Source organism: Mustelus asterias, chromosome 6, assembly GCF_964213995.1.
Source record: "Mustelus asterias chromosome 6, sMusAst1.hap1.1, whole genome shotgun sequence".
Taxonomy (NCBI): Eukaryota; Metazoa; Chordata; class Chondrichthyes; order Carcharhiniformes; family Triakidae; genus Mustelus; species Mustelus asterias.
In genome coordinates, this window is record NC_135806.1 from 137,096,657 (window position 1) to 137,119,979 (window position 23,323).

Sequence of the window (23,323 nt, forward strand, 5' to 3'; positions counted from 1 at the left end):
AGGATCAGGTCCAGTGGTTTGGACCATGTGATTTAGCCCAATACTGCAGTGAAGTGCTGGGAACACTCTCAGTTGATGTCACTATTTCAAAGAAGGGCCGGGGAGACGCTGACCATTTGGCATCCTGACCAATATTCATCCTTTCACCCAACATCACTTTCAAAAAGGAAACCTGGTCATTAATACATTGCCCCGTGTGGGATCTTGCTGTGCACCAATGTGCTGCCGCACTAAATTGTCTGAGGCATCCCAAGGTCCTGAAAGGTGGTATAGAAATGAAAAACTTTCATGGCTTGCAAATTAGGGACTAGCTCAGCAAGTACCTCAGCCGCACACAGGCTCAGAAACATTTGATCTGTGCCAAGTCAGCTTATCTCGAACAAGAGGAGCTCCCACAGTTGAAGTAAACAGCTGTCAGGTTGAAGGAGTTGGAAAACAAATATGGACCATGGCAGTACGGTGTCACAGTGGTTAGCACTGCTGCCTCACAGCGTCAGGGACCCGGGTTCAATTCCCAGCTTGGGTCACTGTCTGTATGGAGTCTGCACATTCTCCCCGTGTCTGCGGGTGCTCTGGTTTCCTCCCACAGTCCAAAAATGTGCAGGTTAGGTGGACTGGCCATGCTAAATTGCCCCTTAATGTCCAAAAGGTGAGTAGGTTAGTTGGATTAGCTGGCGAGGTGTGAGCCTGAGCTCTTTTGGAAAGTCAGTGCAGATGGGCCAAATAGCCTCCTCCTGCACTGTAGGGGTTCTATAATTCCAAGATCCCATTCCCAAGCCTTACCGAGCAAATGCACACACTTCAAGAGAGGTGAAGATAGCACTGAGCTAAGCCCTCACCAACAGAAGAGAAAATAATAGGGTAGAAGAGGCCATTCTGCCCACAAGGTCTATACTAGCTCTTTACCAGAAAGACCCCGTGCCCCCACTATTGGACTGGTCTACCTCAGATTAAAATATTGATCCACGATAGGATTAAACAATCCATGGAGAGAGATTCAGCCTCAGTGAGGATTTTAAACGCCATTCGATCCCAATCAGCATCTTTCCCAGGCATTCTGCCACAAGCTTCCAGAAATCTCTATTGAATCTCCTCAGAGCCTTATCGACTCCCACATTAAAGAGATGGGAATTCCAGAGATTGGGGCCTCAGCTGCTAACACAGCTACGTTAGGCGGGCTGAAGGAAGTCAGAAACATACAAGTGGCCAGAGTTGGAGGAACGTGAAGGTCCTCCATCTTCTTAAAAATATTAAGGCATTGGCTTCTCAATTTTCCATTTGCCTCAAATCAATAGTTGGCATGGGAGCAATCTTCAAAAGTCACCAAAGGTATATTTTAGGACTGATAGTGGGATAGTAGCAAAACACACTGAAGAGCTCATGGAATGGACTGCCCTGGGACGGCTGTGAAGATAAACAATCAAAGAATCCCTACAGTGCAGGAGGAGGCCACAACAATCCCACCCAGGCTCTATCCCCTAACCCCATGTATTTACCCTGATCCCGCTGACACTAAGGGGCAATTTAGCATTGGCCAATCAACCTAACCCACACATCTTTGAAGTGAGGGGGGAAACCGGAGCACCTGGAGGAAACCCACGCAGACACGGGGAGAACGTGCAAACTCCACACAGTGACCCGAGGCCGAAATCGAACCCGGGTCCCTGATGCTGTGAGGCAGCAGTGCAAACCACTGTGCTGCCCAACCTTGGAAATGATTGAAGAAAAAGTATGATGCTGTGATTTGGCACCATGTTGGAAAGGGTGCAATAGTGTGCGGACAAAATTCACAACTGTAGGTTCTTTCTGAAGGGTTGAACAGACAAATGGGGTCCTTGCTATTGTGCACGTCAAATTCCCCCAAATGTTTAGATTGACAACCAATGGTTGAAGGACCAGGACTGCTGATTCAAGAATCGGGCGGCACGGTGGCACAGTGGTTAGCACTGCTGCCTCACAGTGCCAGGGACCCGGGTTCGATTCCCGACTTGGGCCACTGTCTGTGTGGAGTTTGCACATTCTCCCCGTGTCTACGTGGGTTTCCTTGCACAGTCCAAAAATGTGCGGGTTAGGTGTACTGGCCATGCTAAATTGCCCCTTAGTGTCAGGGGGACTAGCTAGGGTAAATGCATGGGGTGGTGGAGATAGGGTCTGGGAGGGATTGTGGTCAGTGCAGGCTCGATGGGCCAAACGGTCTCCTTCTGCACTATAGGATTCTACGATTACCCATAACACGGACTTCGACTCGCACTGTGTCTCCAACGTAAGCACTTGGTATTAGAGCAGCAGAATCCAATGGCAGCGCGCCAGCTACCGCTGTACTAAACTAAAACAAACCAAAAATTTGGGTAACTACTGTTCTCCAAGATGAGAAAGTGGAACCATGCCAAGCAGAACAAAAATCTGGACTTTCTGTTTGTGTAGAGATACGTACAACTAAGCGGACACCACTGGGCACCCTCACTCATTCCAGCTCTTGAAACCAAACTTTCATGATCTTCAGTTAAATCATTTATCCCACCCAGTAGAAATCATGCAAAGGACATCCAACATCTTTGAAATAACCACAAGAAACAAAGTAGAAGACAGCTTCTCACCATGGCAAACATGTACACCAATACCCACCCAGTTCCACCAAATCTTTCTTTGTCCAGACTCCTTAACAGAACATGGAACATGCTATTTGGCCCAATGGGTCCACATTTCACACAAACCACTTCCCACTCTCACTCTCAAGACATTTCCTTCCATTCCTTCTTCCCTCATTTGTTCATCGGGCTTCCCCTTAAATGCATTTATTGCAAGTTTACGAAGCTCCCACTGCATCATTCAGTAGCGAGACTGTAACCAGTGCATTACAAAAGAGAACAGCAAGATACCACAAATGCTGGAATCTGAAACAAAAACAGAAAACTCTGGAGAATCTCAGCAAGTCTGACAGCAGAGAGAGAACGGAGCCAATGTTTCAGAGCTGACGAAGGGTCGTCCAGACTCAAAACTACTGCTGGAAGATCTCAGCAGGTCTGGCAGCATCTGTAAGGAGAGAAAAGAGCTGACGTTTCGAGTCCAGATGACCCTATGTCAAAGACCCTTTCTCTCCTTACAGATGCTGTCAGACCTGCTGAGATTTTCCAGCATTTTCTGCTTTTGCATTACGAAAGAGGTCTGGTAAAATGTAATTGTCAAACCGCTGTTGGTTCAGTGCTGGTCGCACAAAAAAGATGTCATTCAGCCCCCGCAGTCCACGTCAGATTACGCTCCACACAAGCCACCTCTTTCTGCATAACTCTCCTCACTCATATGTTTATCAATCTTAAATGTATCAATACTGCTTGCTGCAACCACTTCCTGTGATAAACATTATTTATTAGTCACAAGTAGGCTTACATTAACACTGCAATGAAGTTACTGTGAAAATCCCCTAGTTGCCACACTGCGGCGCTTGCCCGGGTACACTGAGGGAAAATTTAGCACGGCCAATGCACCTAACCAGACTAGCGAGATCCACATTACTCACCAAGAGTGGTGATAAGAGTAGTGCATTCTCTATTGGATTTCTTGGTGACTTTTATCTTGTATTGATGGTCTTTAGCTTTGCTCTTCCCCACAGGTGGAAGGTTTATAAACCTTCCATATTATTAAAGATCTCTATTAGATCATCCCACAACCCTCATCTTGCAAGAGAAAGGACCCAGTCCCAGAGACCCATTCTCTTCTTCTAGGTGTAAACCTGGTTGGTATAGTCATTGTAGATCTTTTACCACCCTCTCCAGTACATTTTTTATAATAGTGTATAATAGTACGGGCGGCACAGTGGCACCATGGTTAGCACTGCTGCCTCACAGCACCAAGAACCGGGTTCGATTCCCAGCTTGGGTGACTGTCTGTGTGGACTCTGCACGTTCTCCCCGTGTCTGCGTGGGTTTCCTCCGGGTGCTCCGGTTTCCTCCCACAGTCCAAATATGTGCGGATTAGGTGGATTGGCCATGCTAAATTGCCCCCTAGTGTCAGGAGGACTAACTATGGTAAATGCCTGGGTTGTGGGGATAGGGCCTGGTTGGGATTGTGGTCGGTGCAGACTCAATGGGCCAACTGGCCTCCTTCTGCACCGTAGGATTCTATGAACATTAATTTGACATAACTTTTCTACCCCTTCAGGAATAAAGCAGATTAAATTCACTTGGTCAACAAGCTTCAGCTGGCACTTCAAAAAAAAAAGAGGAAAAATCAAAGAATTTCTACAGTGCAGAAGGGGGCAATTCAGCCCTTCAAGTCTGCACCGACCCACCTTTTTTATCTTACCCAGGTCTTATCCCCGTAACCCCACAGATTTACCCCACTAATCCCTCTATTTGGGACACCAAGGGACAATTTAGCATGGCCAATCCATCTAATCTACACATCTCTGGACTGTGGCAGGAAACCGGAACACCCAGGGGAAACCCACACAGACACGGGGAGAATGTGCAAACTCCACACAGACAGTTACCCGAAGCCGGAATTTAACCTGGGGTCCTTGGTGTTGTGAGGCAGCATCGCTGACCACTGTACTGCCCCTTTCTCTACACCCTAGCTATGAATGTAACACTACATTCTGCACTCTCTCCTTTCCTACTCTATGAACAGTATGCTTTGTCTGTTTAGCATGCAAGAAACAATACTTTCCACTATATATATCATTTAATTTGATAGGCTTCCTTTAAATTATTTAGAATTTAGTTTATTATTCTTGTCCCTTATACAGGGGACATGTGCTGACTGTAAACAGATGACAATTAAGTCATCCTAACTGGCAATTAACAAAGAGTTGGAGAAATGGCTGCCATGGCAACATTAGGGGAACTGCGATTGGAGAATTGCTAAATTGTGCGCAATCTGGGATTCAGATAAACCAGAGACCAGAAGCTAGAATCGTAATCTTAAAAGAGCCATTTTTGGTGAAAATAAATGAGGAATTCCACTAATCAGGAACAGGTAACTGTAAACCAATCTTATCAATCTCATTTAAAATAACGACTGATTATTGGGTGGAAACAGGAAGATTTTCTCCAAAATAGTTACCCGCTCTTCACTTTGGGCCTCACATTACTTATAATAAATGCATTTCATAGAAAGCTAAATAAGTACCTGATGGGTAGCCTGATCAAGGTCTTCAAGATAATGAAGGGATTTGATAAGGTGGGCACAGGGAGTTTAAATTTTATTTATTAGTGTCACAAGTAGGCTTACATGAAAATCCCCTAGTCGCCACACTCCAGCGCCTGTTCGGGTAGACATAATGAGAATTTAGCATGGCCAATGAACCTAACCAGCACATCTTTTGACTGTGGGAGGAAACCCACACAGACACGGGGAGAATGTGCAGACTCTGCACAGAGAGTGACCCAAGCCAGGAATCGAACTTGGGTCCCTGGCGCTGCAAGGCAGCAGTACTAACCACTGTGCCACCCCTGGATGTCACCACTTGTGGAGGAATCCAAAAGGAGGGATTATAAATTTAAGACTGTCCCCCAAAAATAAGAAACTCAAAATAAACATCTTTACCCAGGGAATGGTTAGAATATGAAACTTACTGCTGCAAGGAGCGGTTGAGATAAATAACATAGATGCACTTAAGGGAAAGCTTAGATATGCAGATGAGGGGGGAAAGGAAGATGCTGACAGGGTTAGACAAAGTCTGGTGGGAGGCAGCTTGTGTGGATCATAAATAACAGCATAGTTCTGTTGGGCCGAATGGCCTGTTCCTATATTGTGAATACTATGTTCGCCCCTTTGTGCAAATGAAATAGCGGCTAGTCTGACATCAAATTGTTCCTCACCATCCAGAAGGGAACTGCAAAACGTTCCACGTGAAAAACTGTTGGTCAAACTCTGGAAATTCAGGATAAATCTTGAGCAGAGATAGGAAATTAGGAAACAGGAAACCTTTTGAGTAGCCATGCTGGGGGAGTGAGGGGAAATATTCGGTAATATCTCACTGCTACTGGCTGGATCTTGCTGGGTGAAAACTGGCTTCAACTGTTCCCAGAGTTACACCAGTGACTACACTTAGAGGCGCTTCATTGACGAAAAAAGGTCGGAGATGCTGGGAGGTCATAAAAAGTCACAAGAACACAACTCGCTTTCCTCTCTGCGTGGGCAGGACCGGAGATCTGGGCTGTGGCCAGGGCTGTTTCTAATTTACACCAATGAGTCAGATGCAGACAGGGCAGCATTTGCAGGTGCAATCAGACCAGTGGAGTCATGTGGAATCAAAGGAGGCAGTGCAGAAACGACCGCACGAGCAAGCAAAATGTGTAGGTGAGCAGAAAGAACGACAGTGGAGATTTAGGGTAAAGTAGGACAGAAATAAAGAAAAATAGACAAGATATATCGCAAGACTGGCACTGGAATCGTCACAGATGGCGACGAAAGAGACGCTAAACTTTTAGTAGATGTAACTTTTCCGAAAGAGGGACTACTCCAACCATTCTCAGGTTCATAAACTTCAGTGGACTCCCCATCACCCTGCCCCTCCCCCGCCACATCTAACCTCAGGAAGCCTCTGTCTTTTACCCAACAAACAACGTCATGAACACAGGAAACATTTCATTAGCATACAACCACAGATAACATCTGCTAGAAAATCTAGAGAGAAAAGTCCCACCAGCCCACTGCACATCACTGCCTCTGCTCACCATTAGACCTATGGACCGAAATCGAAACTTGGCTGAAGGCAAAGGAGAGGCTGTGGGGGTGGGAAACTATCGCAAAAACAAAAATCACAGAACAAGGCAGCACAAAACAGCTAATGAAGTACTGCTGAAGTGCCGTCACAGTGAAAATGTGGCGATGTTGTGCACAGCAAGATTCCACAAGCAACAAGATATGTGCCTCCATATAACCTGCGCTTTCTCTTTTCCAAAAATGCAGTGTTACTAGCTGAGAAATAAATATGGTGCTAAAACCTTTAGCAATAAATCCAACTAGAATTGGGGATTCTCTCTTTGGAGTGCAGATAACAAACTGGTGACAACCAGGAGACAGTGAATTCTGCTCCGATAGAAACGGTTTTGAAAGTGAAGCAAGAATTGCCCAATATTTGGTCCAGAAGTTAGTGAGCGGATGTGTGAGAGTCAGAGAGTGGTCAGGGAAGTTCTAGGGAGAAAGACCTTAGCTGGTGGTGAGCGCAAGGGGACACGGGTAAGAGGGAGAGGGGCCAAAGGTTTAAAATGTATTTATTAGTGTCACAAGTAGACTTACATTAACACTGTGATGAAGTTACTGTGAAAATCCCCTAGTCGCACATGCCCCTGTCTACATTGAACAAAGAACAAAGAACAGTACAGCACAGGAAACAGGCCCTTCGGCCCTCCAAGCCTGTGCCGCTCCTTGGTCCAACTAGACCAATCGTTTGTATCCCTCCATTCCCAGGCTGCTCATGTGACTATCCAGGTAAGTCTTAAACGATGTCAGCGTGCCTGCCTCCACCACCCTACTTGGCAGCGCATTCCAGGCCCCCACCACCCTCTGTGTAAAAAACATCCCTCTAATATCTGAGTTATACTTCGCCCCTCTCACCTTGAGCCCGTGACCCCTCGTGAACGTCACTTCTGATCTGGGAAAAAGCTTCCCACTGTTCACCCGATCTATACCCTTCATAATCTTGTACACCTCTATTAGATCTCCCCTCATTCTCCATCTTTCCAGGGAGAACAACCCCAGTTTACCCAATCTCTCCTCATAGCTAAGACCCTCCATACCAGGCAACATCCTGGTAAACCTTCTCTGCACTCTCTCTAACGCCTCCACGTCCTTCTGGTAGTGCGGCAACCAGAACTGGACGCAGTACTCCAAATGTGGCCTAACCAGCGTTCTATACAGCTGCATCATCAGACTCCAGCTTTTATACTCTATACCCCGTCCTATAAAGGCAAGCATACCATATGCCTTCTTCACCACCTTCTCCACCTGTGTTGCCACCTTCAAGGATTTGTGGACTTGCACACCTAGGTCCCTCTGTGTTTCTATACTCCTGATGACTCTGCCATTTATTGTATAACTCCTCCCTACATTATTTCTTCCAAAATGCATCACTTCACTTGGTTACCAGACTGCCTGGATCCACTACAGTTTGCCTATCGCCGCAACAGGTCCACAGCAGACACCATCTCCCTGGCCCTGCACTCAACCCTGGATCACCTAGATAACAAAGACACCTATATCAGACTCCATTTCAAAGACTACAGCTCAACCTCCAACACCATTATTCCTACGAGACTCATCTCCAAACTTCGTGGCCTGGGGCTCGGCTCCTCCTTCTAGATCCGAGACTTCTTAACTAGATTCCTAGCCAGCCAGTAAGGATAGGCAACAACACCTCCTCCGCGATCATCCTCAACACCGGTGCTCCGGAAGGTTGTGTCCTCGGCTCCCTACTATACTCCTTACACACCCATGACTGTGTGTCCAAATTCCCTTCCAATTCGATTTTCAAGTTTGCTGATGTCATCACTGTTATGGGTCGGATCTCAAATAATGCTGAGACAGAGTACAGGAATGAGATAGAGAATCTGGTGAACTGGTGCAGCGACAATAATCTCTCCCTCAATGTCAACAAAACGAAGGATATTGTCATCGACTTCAGGAAGCGTAAAGGAGAACATGCCCCTGTCTACATCAATGGGGACAAAGTAGAAATGGTCGACAGCTTCAGGTTTTTAGGTGTCCAGATCACCAACAACCTGTCCTGATCCCTCCATGCGGACGCTATAGTTAAGAAAGCCCACCAACGCCTCTACTTTCTCAGAAGACTAAGGAAGTTTGGCATGTCAGCTACGATTCTCACCAACTTTTACAGATACAACCAAAAAGAAAGCTTTCTATGGTGCATCACAGCTTGGTATGGCTCCTGCTCTGCCCAACACCGCAAGAAACTACAAAAGGTCATGAATGTAGCCCAATCCATCATGCAAACCAGCCTCCCATCCAGTGACTCTGTCTACACTTTCCACTGCCTCAGAAAAGCAGCCAGCATAATTAAGGACCCCACGCACCCCGGACATTCTCTCTTCCACCTTCATCAATCAGGAAAAAGATACAAAAGTCTGAGGTCACGTACCAACCGACTCAAGAACAGCTTCTCCCCTGCTGCCATCAGACTTTTGAACAGACCTACCTTGCATTAAGTTGATCTTTCTCTACACCCTAGCTCTCTACCATTTCTACTTCATCCCCATTGATGCCGACAGGGGCATGTTCTCCACTGCGCTTCCTGAAGTCGATGACAATCGCCTTCGTTTTGTTGACATTGAGGGAGAGATTACTGTTGTTGCACCAGTTCACCAGATTCTCTATCTCATTCCTGTACTCTGTCTCGTCATTGTTTGAGATCCGACCCACTACGGTGGTGTCATCAGCAAATTTGAAAATCGAGTTGGAGGGGAATTTGGCCACACAGTCATAGGTGTATAAGGAATATAGTAGGGAGCTGAGGACACTCCTTTCCTTCTCTATGTACTGTATGCTTTGTCTGAATAGCGTGAAAGAAACAATATTTTTCACTATATACTAATACATGTGACAATAATAAATCAAATCTGGTCCTGTTCGGGTACACGGAGGGAGAATTTAGCATGGCCAATGTACCTAACCCGCACGTCTTTCAGATTGTGGGAGGAAACTGGAGCATCCGGAGGAAACCCACGCAGGCACGGGGAGAACATGCAGACAGTGACCCAAGCCGAGAATCAAACCCGGGTCCCTGGCGCTGTGAGGCAGCAGTGCTAACCACTGTGCCACCATGCCATCCATCCACCATGGCACCCAGAGGTGCTTTAAGGATGCCCAGAGGTTGTGAAAGTATTATATAAATGCAAGTCTTTATTTCAGAAAGATCACATTACCACAATGGTCAATGAAATGTTTTAGAAAGCAGCTTGATTAACTGTTACTGACCATTATTCAAAGGAAACAATAATTATCTACTCAGCAGAATTGTGACCAGGTTTAAGTGGTACAGTGGCATCAATACAATCCTTGTGCAAGATTCAGGTCACTGAAAGTACTAGTGACACAACCTAAAACCTTATCTTTCCACCTCGTCTTACAATGAGAAAACCACTCTCTCCCCATACAACCCGACACTAGTATACAACTGTGTTGGGTGTTTCATAAGAACATAAGAACTAGGAGCAGGAGTAGGCCATCTGGCCCCTCGAGCCTGCTCCGCCATTCAATAAGATCATGGCTGATCTTTTCATGGATTCAGCTCCACTTACCCACCCGCTCACCATAACCCTTAATTCCTTTACTGTTCAAAAATGTATTTATCCTTGCCTTAAAAACATTCAATGAGGTAGCCTCAACTGCTTCACTGGGCAGGGAATTCCACAGATTCACAACCCTGAATCTGTTTCACAAAACATAAGTGAATTCCAGACAAAAAAACTCCCCCACTTAATCCTCTGTCACCTGTGACTAAAAGTCTCCTGGCAAAATTGCAGATTATGTTACTCAATTTCTTCACTGGTGAAAAACCACACCTAAAAGTTAACCTTACTCTTTCAGATCCGACTGCGCATTTCCTGATTGATGATCCAACCATGCTTATGCATTCAGGCGCTTGTTAACTGGCATCATATTCAGTGAGCAGGTAGATAATCCCTCGACTGTAATTGAAGTCTCAGTTAGAGGCTGTATTTTCAATCTGTGTAATGATCCTGCGAGTTTATAGCTGGAGTTTCACCTGAGTTGGCAGATGGCAGGGAGAGGTGGGGAGGATATCACACTGAACGCCACAATGGAAGTGCTGGTGGCCTATCAGCCACCTCCATCAGGCAGGCTGCTCGCCCGTGTAATAGCAACTTAAGGGCCTCCTTTCACTGCTACTTCACCCATGGCGGGAGATGGCTACACCGTGTGACAAGGCCACCAGGTGAAATGTCATGGCATTTTGTGAGCTGGCCCCTCCTGTTCAGGCATCCTGTGTCCAAACCCCCACCCTGACCCCTCCCACGGTTATCCCCCAGCCAAACCCCCGTGTTCTCCTCGCGTACCATCCTGACGGATCCTCACCTTTTTTGCAGCAGGACCTACCAGCCCTGGCACACCCCCAGACTTATCTTCAATTTCAGGTCCATCATCAGGACTTTTTATTTACCCAGAGTGAGGTGACATTCTGGGATGCGCTGCTTGGGAGGGTGGTGGAGGTGGGTTGCCTCACATCCTTTAAAAAGTACCTGGATGCACATTTGACATGTCGTAGCATTCAAGGCTATGAGCCAAGTGCTGGTAAATGGGATAAGGCAAGTAGGTTAGGTGGTTCTCATGTGTCAGTGCAGATTCAATGGGCCGAAGGGCCTCTTCTGCTCTATGATTCGGTGACTGCCTGCAATACCAGCAGTGGCCACTACTCCCAGTGGTGCTGTTGACTAGAGAGCTGCCTGCTATTTCATTGGCCAGAAGCTCTCAGGATCGGGACATCCTCTGCAATAGGGGCAGAAGATCCAATTAACAGCCCAACATGGCTGTGGGGTAACCCAGCCCCAAGCGAACGCAAGCTTGTCCCAGACTTTCCAGCCGGTGTTTGTGGGACCACTCATCACCACCTTCTCGAGGCAACTATGGCGATGAGCAACAAAGGTCAGCCCGGCCAGTGACACCCACATCCCAGAGAACAAACAACAGATATGGTAACCACATCCACCCAGGAAGACGAAGGCTATACTTCAGGCTGGCCGGAAACAGTCGGCGATTTCAACCTATTGTGGTCAATGAGCCTCATCTCATCATGTGATAGCCAACCACAAATTTTCTGAAGATTTGCACACCACAGGTAGAGACTCAACAGGTCTATGCTGGTGTTTTTGCTCCAAATGAGCCTCACCTTCCCTCAGCTACATATCTGCCTTCCCCTTAACTGCATCTATACTACTGGCCTTGACTACACCCAGTGGTAGTAACTTCCACATTCTCACCACTCTTTGGGTAAAGGGCCTCCTCCTAAGTCTTTTAATGGATTCATATCTTTTAACGTAAGCCTTACTTGTGACCAATAAATAAACTTTTTTTTTAAACTTTAGATCGGAAGGACAGGCAAGCAGATGAATGCATGAAAACCCACGGGATTTCACCAAATGAATAACGGCACAAAAAGCTCCAGATAACAAACTGGGATAAGTTCTCCTTTGCCGATTGAAATGCTGTCATGCTTTAATCCACGTTTAACCCATGATATGGCACGGTGGCACAGTGGTTAAACTGCTGCCTCAATGCCAGGGACTCTGGTTCGATTCCCAGTTTGGGTCACTATCTGTGTGGAGTTTACACCTCCCCGCTCCCCACCCTCCCGCCGCCTGCGTGAGTTTCCTCCGGGTGCTCCGGTTTCCTCCCACACTCCAAAGGTGAGCACGTTAGGTGGATTGGCCGTGCTAAATTCTCCCTCAGTGTACCCAAACAGGTGCTGGAGTGTGGCAACTAGGGGATTTTCACAGTAACTTCATTGCAGTGTTGATGTAAACCTACTTGTGACAATAATAATAAATAAACTTTGATTAACACATAATGCTTCCCTGGATAAAAGCAAAACAAATTCAGAACTCTTTTCCATAAACTGCAACTGATGTAACACCAGTTGTCAATGTTAAAACTAAGATTGCTATATTTTTATTATGCAAAAGGGATATGGAGTCAAAGGGAGATTGGGCCACATATCAGTCATGATCCCACTCAGTGGTGAAGGAGCTGAATGACCGACTCTGAATCCTATTTTCTTCGACTTGAAATCTCGAGTTCAGCCCCAGATTAATTGTATGTTGGCTGACCTTAGCTGGTGCCAACTGTAAAGGTAGCTACAATTTAGCCTCTACCCTCTGGGGAAGATGGACAAATTAAAACAAGACCCAGACTTGTTCCTTCTGTACTGTACTACCTTTTGCAATGTCCCAGCTATCGTCAAGATCAAGTGTTTTGCCAACACTCACCGTCAGGGGCTATATGCGAATAATAGGTTTATTTATTAGTATCACAAGTAGGCTTACATTAACACTGCAGTGAAGTTACTGTGAAAATCCCCGAGTTGCTACACTCTGGCGCCTGTTCGGGTACACTGAGGGAGAATTTAGCACGGCCAATGCACCGAGAAGCCAGGGAACCGTACTCCAATACAATGCCAACTGTTCCAGGGGAAAGAGCATTGGAGGGAATGCAACTGACAAGATACCACCAAAGACAAAAAGAACAAACATGCACTTATGTGGCATCTTACACAACTTCAGGGGGTTCCAAAGCAATTTACAGTATCATATGTTCTTACAGTAGAGGAAAAGACAATTCGGCCCATTGTGTCTGTGAGAGTTCCTCCAAAGAGTTATCCAATTAGCCCAAAACACCAGCTATTTCCCCATAACTGTACAAATGTCTGTCCTTTGAATCTTTATCCAATTCCCTTTCGGAACTCACTACTGAATCAGCCTCCACTACAATGCAGAACTTTGATAGGTAGTCACTGCTGTAATGGTAGGAACAAACTGCAACAAGGAAATGAATGTTCATGTCTTATAATGATGTTTTTTGAGGTATAAAGATCGGCCAGGACACCAACAACAGCTCCTCTGCAGCACGGTGGCAGAGTGATTAGCACTGCTGCCTCTCAGCGCCAGGGACCTGGGTTCGATTCCCAGCTTGGGTCACTGTCTGTGTGGACTTCTCCCCGTGTCTGCCTGGGTTTCCTCCCACACTCCAAAGACGTACAGGTTAGGTGGATTGGCCAATGTTGTTTGTCATTTTCATAAATGACCTGGATGAGGAAGTGGAGGGATGGGTTGGTAAGTTTGCTGACGACACCAAGGTAGGTGGTGTTGTGGATAGTTTGGAGGGATGTCAGAAGTTGCAGCGAGACATAGATAGAATGCAAGACTGGGCGGAGAAGTGGCAGATGGACTTCAACCCGGATAAGTGTGTGGTGATCCATTTTGGCAGATCCAATGGGATGAAGCAGCAGTATAATATGAAGGGTACCATTCTTAGCAGTGTAGAGGATCAGAAGGACCTTGGGGTCCGGGTCCATAGGACTCTTAAATCGGCCTCGCAGGTGGAGGATGCGGTCAAGAAGGCGTACGGCGTACTGGCCTTCATTAATCGAGGGATTGAGTTTAGGAGTCGGGAGATAATGCTGCAGCTTTATAGGACCCTGGTTAGACCCCACTTGGAGTACTGCGCGCAGTTCTGGTCACCTCATTACAGGAAAGATGTTGAAGCCATTGAAAGGGTGCAGAGGAGATTTACAAGGATGTTGCCTGGATTGGGGGGCATGCCTTATGAGGATAGATTGAGGGAGCTTGGTCTCTTCTCCCTGGAGAGACGAAGGATGAGGGGTGACCTGATAGAGGTTTACAAGATGTTGAGAGGTCTGGATAGGGTAGACTCTCAGAGACTATTTCCAAGGGCTGAAATGGTTGCTACGAGAGGACACAGGTTTAAGGTGCTGGGGGGTAGGTACAGAGGAGATGTCAGGGGTAAGTTTTTCACTCAGAGGGTGGTGGGTGAGTGGAATCGGCTGACGTCGGTGGTGGTGGAGGCAAACTCGTTGGGGTCTTTTAAGAGACTTCTGGATGAGTACATGGGATTTAATGGGATTGAGGGCTATAGATAGGCCTAGAGGCGGGGATGTGATCGGCGCAACTTGTGGGCCGAAGGGCCTGTTTGTGCTGTGGCTTTCTATGTTCTATGTTAAACTGCCCCTTAGTGTCAGGGGGACTAGCTAGAGTAAATGCATGGGGTTATGGGGGTAGGGCCTGGGTGGGATTGTGGTCAGTGCAGACACGATGGGCCGAATGGCCTCCTTCTGCACTGTAGGGATTCAATGATTTTACTTCAAAACGATGGCCGTGGGACCACTGATGTCCACTCGAGGGGACAGGCATGGTTCAAAAGACTTGGTTTAAAACAGCGCATCCAAAAGACAGCACCTCCAACAATGCAGCACTCTGTCAGCAGAGTGTTGGGAGTGCCCGCCTGCATTATGTACTCTGGCCTCTGGAGCAGGACTTGGACCCAGAGCCATCTGACTCAGAGATGAGAGTCTTAACCAGCCGACTTACAGCTGGCACCCAAAGGAGAGAGAGAGATACATTAAGATTCATAGACTCTCGCATTAGACTCTGGACTCTGCTGGAAATATTGATTAGGGTCGATTATGTACCATCTCTCTGTTGCCTCTTGGGGCTCCATTAGTAACCACTCAAACAATTCTAGCTCATTTGCAAAGAAAGGGAGAGGGCGGATTCCCACTCTGGAGACATGGGACGGGACACAACGGTGTGAAAAAGATGAACCAAAATTAACTCTCAATAGAAAAACCAGAAAGTAGCAGGATTGTCCCCGCAGGCTGAAAAATTCTACCTCAACCAGGGCTAGTTGAAAACACTTATTGAACTAACGGGGGTAAGCTGGAGATACCATGCACAAGAGCCCACCTGGAGGGGACTATAATATGAAAGGGGGGGGGAATAATATGAAAGGGGGGGAATAATATGAAAGGGGGGGAATAATATGAAAGGGGGGGGAATAATATGAAAGGGGGGGGAATAATATGAAGGGGGGGGAATAATATGAAAGGGGGGGAATAATATGAAAGGGGGGGAATAAAAGGGGTTTAAACAGCTCCCATGAAATAGAAAGAAAGGTGAAGGGTGTTGAACATCTTTGGGGGGCGGGTTTATAAAGGGATGAGCAGCGCCCCCTCCCCCCGAGGGGGAGCGACAGCAGAAGCCCCGGGGAGACAGGGACGAGAGTCCCCCCCTCCCTCCCCCCAGCTGGATGATTTGCTCCGGCCCGAAGATGATGGAGGTGGCGGGGAGGAGACACCGGGTCACCGCTCCCCCTTGCTCAGTAAGAGGGGAATTGGAGCCGGGTGAGTGAGGCCCAGAGCCCGGGAGGGAGAGGCGGCTCCCGGAGCCCGGGCCCGGCTGAGGGGGAGAGTCCGGGCCCCCGCGCCACAATGTATCCCCGGCCATTGTTGAGGGATACAATGTCGCCGCGCTTTGTTACTCTCTTACCTTCCCGGGCTTTCAGCAGCACCGTGTTCGCTACAATGTTTTCCAGCTCCATCCGCGCGGCCCCGAGCTCCTCGCAGCCAAAAGCCTCTCCCTCCGTGTGAGGGAGTGTGTCCGCCTCAGCCCTCACACTCCCTCATTGGTGCTGCTCCCAACAAAAACCCTCCCCCTCCTTACCTCACCCACCAATACTCTGGCCACATTCACATATAAACATCTCATCATGTGTGTTTATGAACATATAGAGCAGGCCATTCAGCCCCTTCCAGCCTGCTCTGCCTTATTCTAGCCCACTCTGCCCACATTCCATCCAACCTTTTTGATGGAAAGGGATGTTTTCTATTTGTGATCCACTTTAGCCGCTCCAAATCTTCTTTGGGAGATTAAAAAACAGACTTTTTTGGGGGTATTGGTTCATAAAAACATAGGAACTAGAAGCAGGAGTAGGCCATTCGGCCCTTTGAGACTGCCCCGCCATTCATTATGATCATGGCAGGTCGTTCAATTCTTTTTTTTAATCATTCATGGGACATTGGCATTGTTGGCTGGCCAGCATTTATTATCCTTGGAGGATAGTTGAGAGTCAACTACATTGCTGTAGCTCTGGAGTCACATGTAGGCCAGGCCAGGTAAGGGTGGCAGATTTCCTTCCCTAAAGGACATTAGTGAACCAGATGGATTTTCTGACAATGGTTTCATGGTCATCAGTAGATTATTAATTCTGGATATTTTTTATTGAATTCAAATTCCACCATCTGCCATGGTGGGATTTGAACTCGGGTTCTCAGAACATTAGCTGAGATTCTGGATTAATAGTCTAGCAATAATATCACTAGGCCATCACCTCCCCTGTAATATCCTGATTTCCCCCCCCCCCCCCCCCTTTTTAGCCCCAAACGCTATATCTAATTCCTGCTTGAAATCAGACAACATTTTGGCCTCAACTACATTCTGTGGGAGTGAATTCCACACATTCACCACCCTCTGGGTGAAGACATTTCTCCTCACCTCAGTTCTAAAAGGTTTACCCCCTATCCTCAAACTATGATCCCTAGTTCTGGGCTCCCCCACCATCGGAAGCATATGCTCATGCTCTGAGGATATGGGTTCAAATCCTGCCATAGCAGCTGGGGTTAGGGTTAGGATTAGGTTCAGTTCAGGTAATAAATCTGGAATTAAGAGCTACTCTCAGTAATAGTGACCATGAAGCTATCATCAACTGTTTCTTTACAAAAAAATCCACCTGGTTCACTAATGGAAGGAAATCTGCCATCTTTACCCGGTCTGGTCTATACGTGACTCCAGACCTCCAAACAGTGTGGTTGGCTCTTAAATGCCCCCTGAATTGACCTCGCAAGCCACCCAGTTCAATGGCAATTCAGGATGGGCAACAAATGCTGCCCTTGTCAGTGATGCTCATACACAATGAAAGAATGCAATAAAAAAGTTTGCATTTATAGAGCCTGCCTTTTACCACCACAGGGCATCCCAGAGTACTTGGCAGCCAAAGTACTTTTTAAAGTGGAGTCACTTGAAAATGTCGCGACTAATTAGCACACAGTAAACTCTCACAAACAGCAATGTGTTTAGTGACACCTCCTCCTCCTCCCCGTTCCTAGCTGTCTTCACTGTTTCAATAATACTCCAGATCTATTGTTATTTTGGTCTGAAAATAATGACCTTGTTCTGACCCAAGTTGAAATCTGTCATCGTTTTGAACATTCACTTCGTCCATCGAAGTCTCTTGGTAATTTTATGCTCCTGGCTACTGTACTTACTCTGTCACCAATCTTTGTGTTATTGGCAAACTTGGTTGTATGGCTCCCCACTGTGTTATCCAAGTCATTAGTAAATATTATGCAGATCCTTTTGGGACTTTCACTTGAAGTACATCTCTACTGTTCATCTTCTATCACTTAACCAATCACCTTATCTGTAAATTGGTTAACCCTTAGAGGATGAAGCCTTGTGTTTATTGGAGGTCAAGTTACACCAGGAATGAGCAGAGAGGTTGGGGAGATTAGGTTTGTATCCATAGCATTTAAAAGTTTATTTATTAGTGTCAAAGTAGGCTTACATTAACGCTGCAATGAAGTTGTGAAAATCCCCTAGTTGCCGTACTCCGGCGCCTGTTCGGGTACACTGAGGGAGAATTTAGCACGGCCAATGCACCTAACCAGTGCTTTCGGACTGTGGGAGGAAACCGGAGCACCCAGAGGAAATCCACACAGACACGGGGAGAACGTGCAGACTCTGCACAGACAGTGACCCAAGCCCGGAATTGAACCCAGGTCCCTGGCGCTGTGAGGCAGCAGTGCTAACCACTGTGTCACCTTTAGAAGGTAGGAAGTGACTTAATTAAAATCTTTAAGATCCTGAGGGGTATTGACAGGGTGGACGTGGAGAAGATGTTTCCTCTTATCGGAGAATTCAGAACCAGGAGTCACTGTTTAAAAATAAGGGTTTGGCCATTAAGGGGGCAACTTTTCTCTCAGGGGGTCACGAGTCTCTGGAACTTTCTTCCTCAGAAGGCAGCGGAAGCAGAATGATTGAATATTTTTAAGGCAGAATTAGATAGATTCTTGATTAACAAGGAGGTGAAAGGCAGGAATGTGGGGTTGAGGTTACAATCAGGTTAGCAGCCTGCTAATTTTTATGTTCAAAAGTTTCTCCACATCACAGCAATGAAAATAATTAACAGAGAACTTAATTATTATTTATTATTGATTTATTACTGTCACATGTATTAATATACAGTGAAAAGTATTGTTTCTTGTGTGACATACAGACAAAACATACCATTCATAGAGAAGGAAAGGAGAGAATGCAGAATGTAGTGTTACACTCATAGCTAGGGTGTAGAGAAAGATCAACTTAATGCAAGGTAAGTCCATTTAAAAGTCTGACGGCAGCAGGGAAGAAGCTGTTCTTGAGTCGGTTGGTACGTGACCTCAGACTTTTTCCGACGGAAGAAGGTAGAAGAGAGAATGCCCGGGATGCGTGGGGTCCTTAATTATGCTGGCTGCTTTTCCGAGGCAGCGGGAAGCGTAGACAGAGTCATTGGATGGGAGGCTGGTTTGCGTGATGGACTGGGCTACGTTCACGACCTTTTGTAGTTTCTTGCGGTCTTGGACAGAGCAGGAGCTGTGATACAAACAGAAAGAATGCTTTCTATGGTGCATCTGTAAAAGTTGGTGAGAGGCATTGCGGACATGCCAAATTTCCTTCGTCTTCTGAGAAAGTGGAGTAGCCTGAGAAATTGGCTGACAGCACTTTGGGATATCCTCAAGTTATGAAAGGCAAAATATAAATGCAGGTCTTCTTCGTTCTTCATTCTTCATGTGTAGCATTTTTGACACTAAAGATCTTCAGGGTCTTTGTCCTTCCCACCCTCCCCCCCCACCTCCCCAGGCAGTGGACCGTGGGGTGGGGGAGGTTGGGGGAAGACATGCTGTTGAAGAACTCATGGCATTCACCTTACATTTATTATTCGACTGTTCGAACCTGTTCTCCACTGTCACCCAAATAGTGTTAACAAATCAACAACTATTTATATTCATTTAGCACCATTATTGGAATTAAATGTCCCAAAGTGCTTCACATGAATATTATAAAACAAAGTAAGGTGCCTAAGTCACATAAGATTTGAGATCTGATGACCAAAAAGCTTGGGTAAAGTGTTAAATTTTAAGTAGTGTCTAAAGTGAGGTAGACAAGTAAAGAGGTGTATGGAGGGAAGTCCGGGGCTTGGGGCCCAGGCGACTGAAGGCATGGCCGCCAATGGTGGAGCGATTAAAATGGCGGATGCTTTAAAGGGCGGAATAGAAAAACGCAGCTATCACAGGGTTGTGGGGCTAGAAGAGATTACAGAGGTGGGGAAAGTTGAGACCATGGAGGGATTGAAAACAAGGATGAGAATTTCAAAATTAAGATTCTGATTGACTGGCATTCAGCAAGCACTGGCATGTTAGGGGAGCAGGTTGGAGTTGAGGCACAGGCCGCAGGTTTTTGGATGACCTGAAGATTATAGAGAGAGGAGAGTGTGGGGGAACCAGCCAGGAGTGCATTGTGATAGCTGCGTCTAGAAGTAACACAAACATCAATGAGGGTTTCAGCAGCACCCTATCTTAAAATAATGTTCTCTATGTACCTGTTTACAACCTCGATAAGATCACTTCCTAATCATCTCCTTTTCACACAGAGAATCTGGAATCTCCTTTCCCACATTACTCTATTTTAAACTTCTCGTACTTGTTTTCAATTTGCCTTCCTGACCTTGCTCCTCCCTCACTCGGTAATCTCCTTCAGCACTAAAAGAGATCTGAGATCTCGGCACTCTTTAAATTCTGGCCTCTTGCTCATCCCCTATCTCCTGCAATCTATCATCGGCGGCTGTGACCTCGATTGTCTAGGTCTTAAACTCTGGATTACCCTCCCAACAACTCACTGCCTCTCTATCCGTCTTTCCCCCTTTTAGACACTCCTTTAACCTGTCTCTTTGACCGAGCTTTATGTGGTTCAAAGTCAAAAATTGCTTCATCATGCTCCTGTGACGCTCCTTTGGACATTTTATTATGTTAAAAGTGCTATATAAATACAAGTTGTTGTTGGTGAAAGACATTATAGAAAGGCAGGGTTTTTTTTGATAGTTGATGCTTCACATTGAAATCAGTGTTGCCGTTACAGCTACTTTGTTAAAATGAGAGATGCGAGAGAAAATTTTATCCGCAAACAAGACATTTTATAAAATTTATGCACAATTTTGTAAGTTGTTTAATGACTTTCTGTTTCTTTCTTCCTGCGGTAATGATGTGTTTAGTGGGGGTAATCATTTTATTGTATCAAAGAAAGATAAACTTGTAGCTCCGTGAAGTAGAAATGGTCAAGAGCTTCAGGTTTTTAGGTGTCCAGATCACCAACAACCTGTCCTGGTCCCCCCATGCCGACACTATAGTTAAGAAAGCCCACCAACGCCTTTACTTTCTCAGAAGACTAAGGAAATTTGGTATGTCCACTATGACTCTCACCAACTTTTACAGATGCACCATAGAAAGCATTCTTTCTGGCTGTATCACAGCTCGGTATGGGCTCCTGCTCTGCCCAAGACCGCAAGAAACTACAAAAGGTTTGTGAATGTAGCCCAATCCATCACGCAAACCAGCCTCCCATCCATTGACTCTGTCTACACTTCCCGCTGCCTCGGCAAAGCAACCAGCATAATCAAGGATCCCACGCACCCCGGACATTCTCTCTTCCACCTTTTTCCGTCGGGAAAAAGATACAAAAGACTGAGACCAAAAGAGAAAACGCTGGAAAATCTCAGCAGGTCTGGCAGCATCTGTAAGGAGAGAAAAGAGCTGACGTTTCGAGTCCAGATGACCCTTTTTGACTCGAAACGTCAACTTTTTTCTCTCCTTACAGATGCTGCCAGACCTGCTGAGATTTTCCAGCGTTTTCTCTTTCGGTTTCAGATTCCAGCATCTGCAGTGATTTGCTTTTATTACAAAAGTCTGAGGTCATGTACCAACCGACTCAAGAACAGCTTCTTCCCTGCTGCCATCAGACTTTCGAATGGACCTACCTTGCACTAGGTTGATCTTCCTCTACACCCTAGCTATGACTGTAACATTACATTCTGCACTCTCTCCTTCTCTATGTACGGTATGCTTTGTCTGTATAGCGCGCAAGAAACAATACTTTTCACTGTATCCCAATACATGTGACAATAATAAATCAAATCGAATGAAAAATCCAGGTAAAGACTTCAGTTCAGTACTGGCAGGAGTGCTGCACTGTCAGAGGTTTCAGAAGAGATGTTAAACTGAGGCTCTGTCCGCCTTCTCAGGTGGTTGTGAAAGATCCCATGGCCACTATTTCGAAGAAGAGCAGGGGAGCTCTTCTTGGCTAAAATTTACCCCACAACCAGCATCACAGATTATCTGATCATATTGCATTGCTATTTGTGGGAGCTTGCTCTGCACAAATCCTCAGCCCCGTTTACTTCATTGCATTTCAGATGTAGTTCATTGGCTGTAAAGCGTTCTGGGATAACCTGAGATTGTGAAGGTGCTATAGAAATGTAAATCTTTGTTTAATTCTTTCAAATTCTGGCAATCAGTGTTTTATTCATTCACGTGGGCGGCACGGTGGCACAGTGGTTAGCACTGCTACCTCACAGCGTCAGGGACCCGGGTTCGATTCCCACCTTGTCTGTGTGGAGTTTGCACGTTCCCCCCGTGCAGTTCAAAGATGTGCAGGTAAGGTGGATTGGCCATGCTAAATTGTCCATTAGTGTCAAGGGGACTAGCTAGGGTAAATGCATGGGGTTATGAGGATAAGACCTGAGTCGGTGCAGACTCGATGGTCCGAATGGCCTCCTTTTGCGCTGTAGGATTCTATGATCCCTGAGATGTGGGTGGCTCTGGCTGGGCCAAAATATATTGCCCATCTCTAATTACCCTTGAACTGAGTGGCTTGCTGGGCTGTTAAGGTTCAGCCACACTGCTGTGGGTCTGTAGTCACATGCAGGCCAGACCGGGTAAGGGCGGCAGATTTCCTTCCCTAAAGTACATGAGTGAAGCAGATGGGTTTTTACCACACTTGACGATGGTTTCATGGTCATCATTAGACATTTAATTTCAGACTTTGGTTCAATTTGTTTGCCCTGGAGGGATTTGGTCCAGGACAACTCAGGTAGGCATTAAATACAGCCTTGCCAGCATTGTCCACATCTCAAAAATATGAATGAAAAACCGTCTTATTAATTTATTTCCTCTGCCAGTTTCTTCAACTTCATGTTGATGGCACTGACCCCTTGCTAGTTGGTTGGGTATCTAACACCCTCTGTACCTCACCCAAGAGGCCAATATTCATGCCTGGTCCTATATAGTTTAACTCACAAAACATGTGGAGTGGCTGAGGCGAGCACTGTCAATGTATTTAGCAGGATGATAGATAAACATACAAAGGGAAAGGAACAGGATATGCTGATGAGGTGAAATGAAGTAGGGGTGAGGCGTGTGCGGAGCTGAAACACTTTCATGGACTCGTCGAAATGAATGGCCACTTCCTGTAATGTAAATTTTAAGTCATTCTTTGTAATAATTATTACTTTACCAGATAGCTGTTCAAGAACTGAGAGACCAATTATGGCAATATTTTCCAACTCACCCTGCTAGGTTGTAACATAACAATAGTGACTCCAGTGATTGAGTATTTAATTGGCTATAAAGAGCTTTAAAATGTCTGGAGATTTTGCAAAACAATATAGAAATGCAAGATTTTCTTTC

General features: G+C 46.1%; 2 protein-coding genes across 2 annotated transcripts in view; one reads left to right on the forward strand and one right to left on the reverse strand.

Moving 5' to 3' along the window:
- LOC144495168 (G protein-coupled receptor kinase 6-like) overlaps positions 1-16,143 on the reverse strand; it is a 141,496-nt gene extending 125,353 nt beyond the window's left edge. The window contains exon 1 of the mRNA XM_078215163.1: positions 16,038-16,143. Within this exon, the coding sequence (XP_078071289.1) occupies positions 16,038-16,089 (52 nt within the window). The 5' untranslated portion in view covers positions 16,090-16,143. The remainder of the gene's footprint in view (positions 1-16,037) is intronic.
- vimr1 (vimentin-related 1) overlaps positions 15,736-23,323 on the forward strand; it is a 55,350-nt gene continuing 47,762 nt past the window's right edge. The window contains exon 1 of the mRNA XM_078215165.1: positions 15,736-15,892. Coding sequence (XP_078071291.1) covers positions 15,799-15,892 — 94 coding nt within the window. The 5' untranslated portion in view covers positions 15,736-15,798. The remainder of the gene's footprint in view (positions 15,893-23,323) is intronic.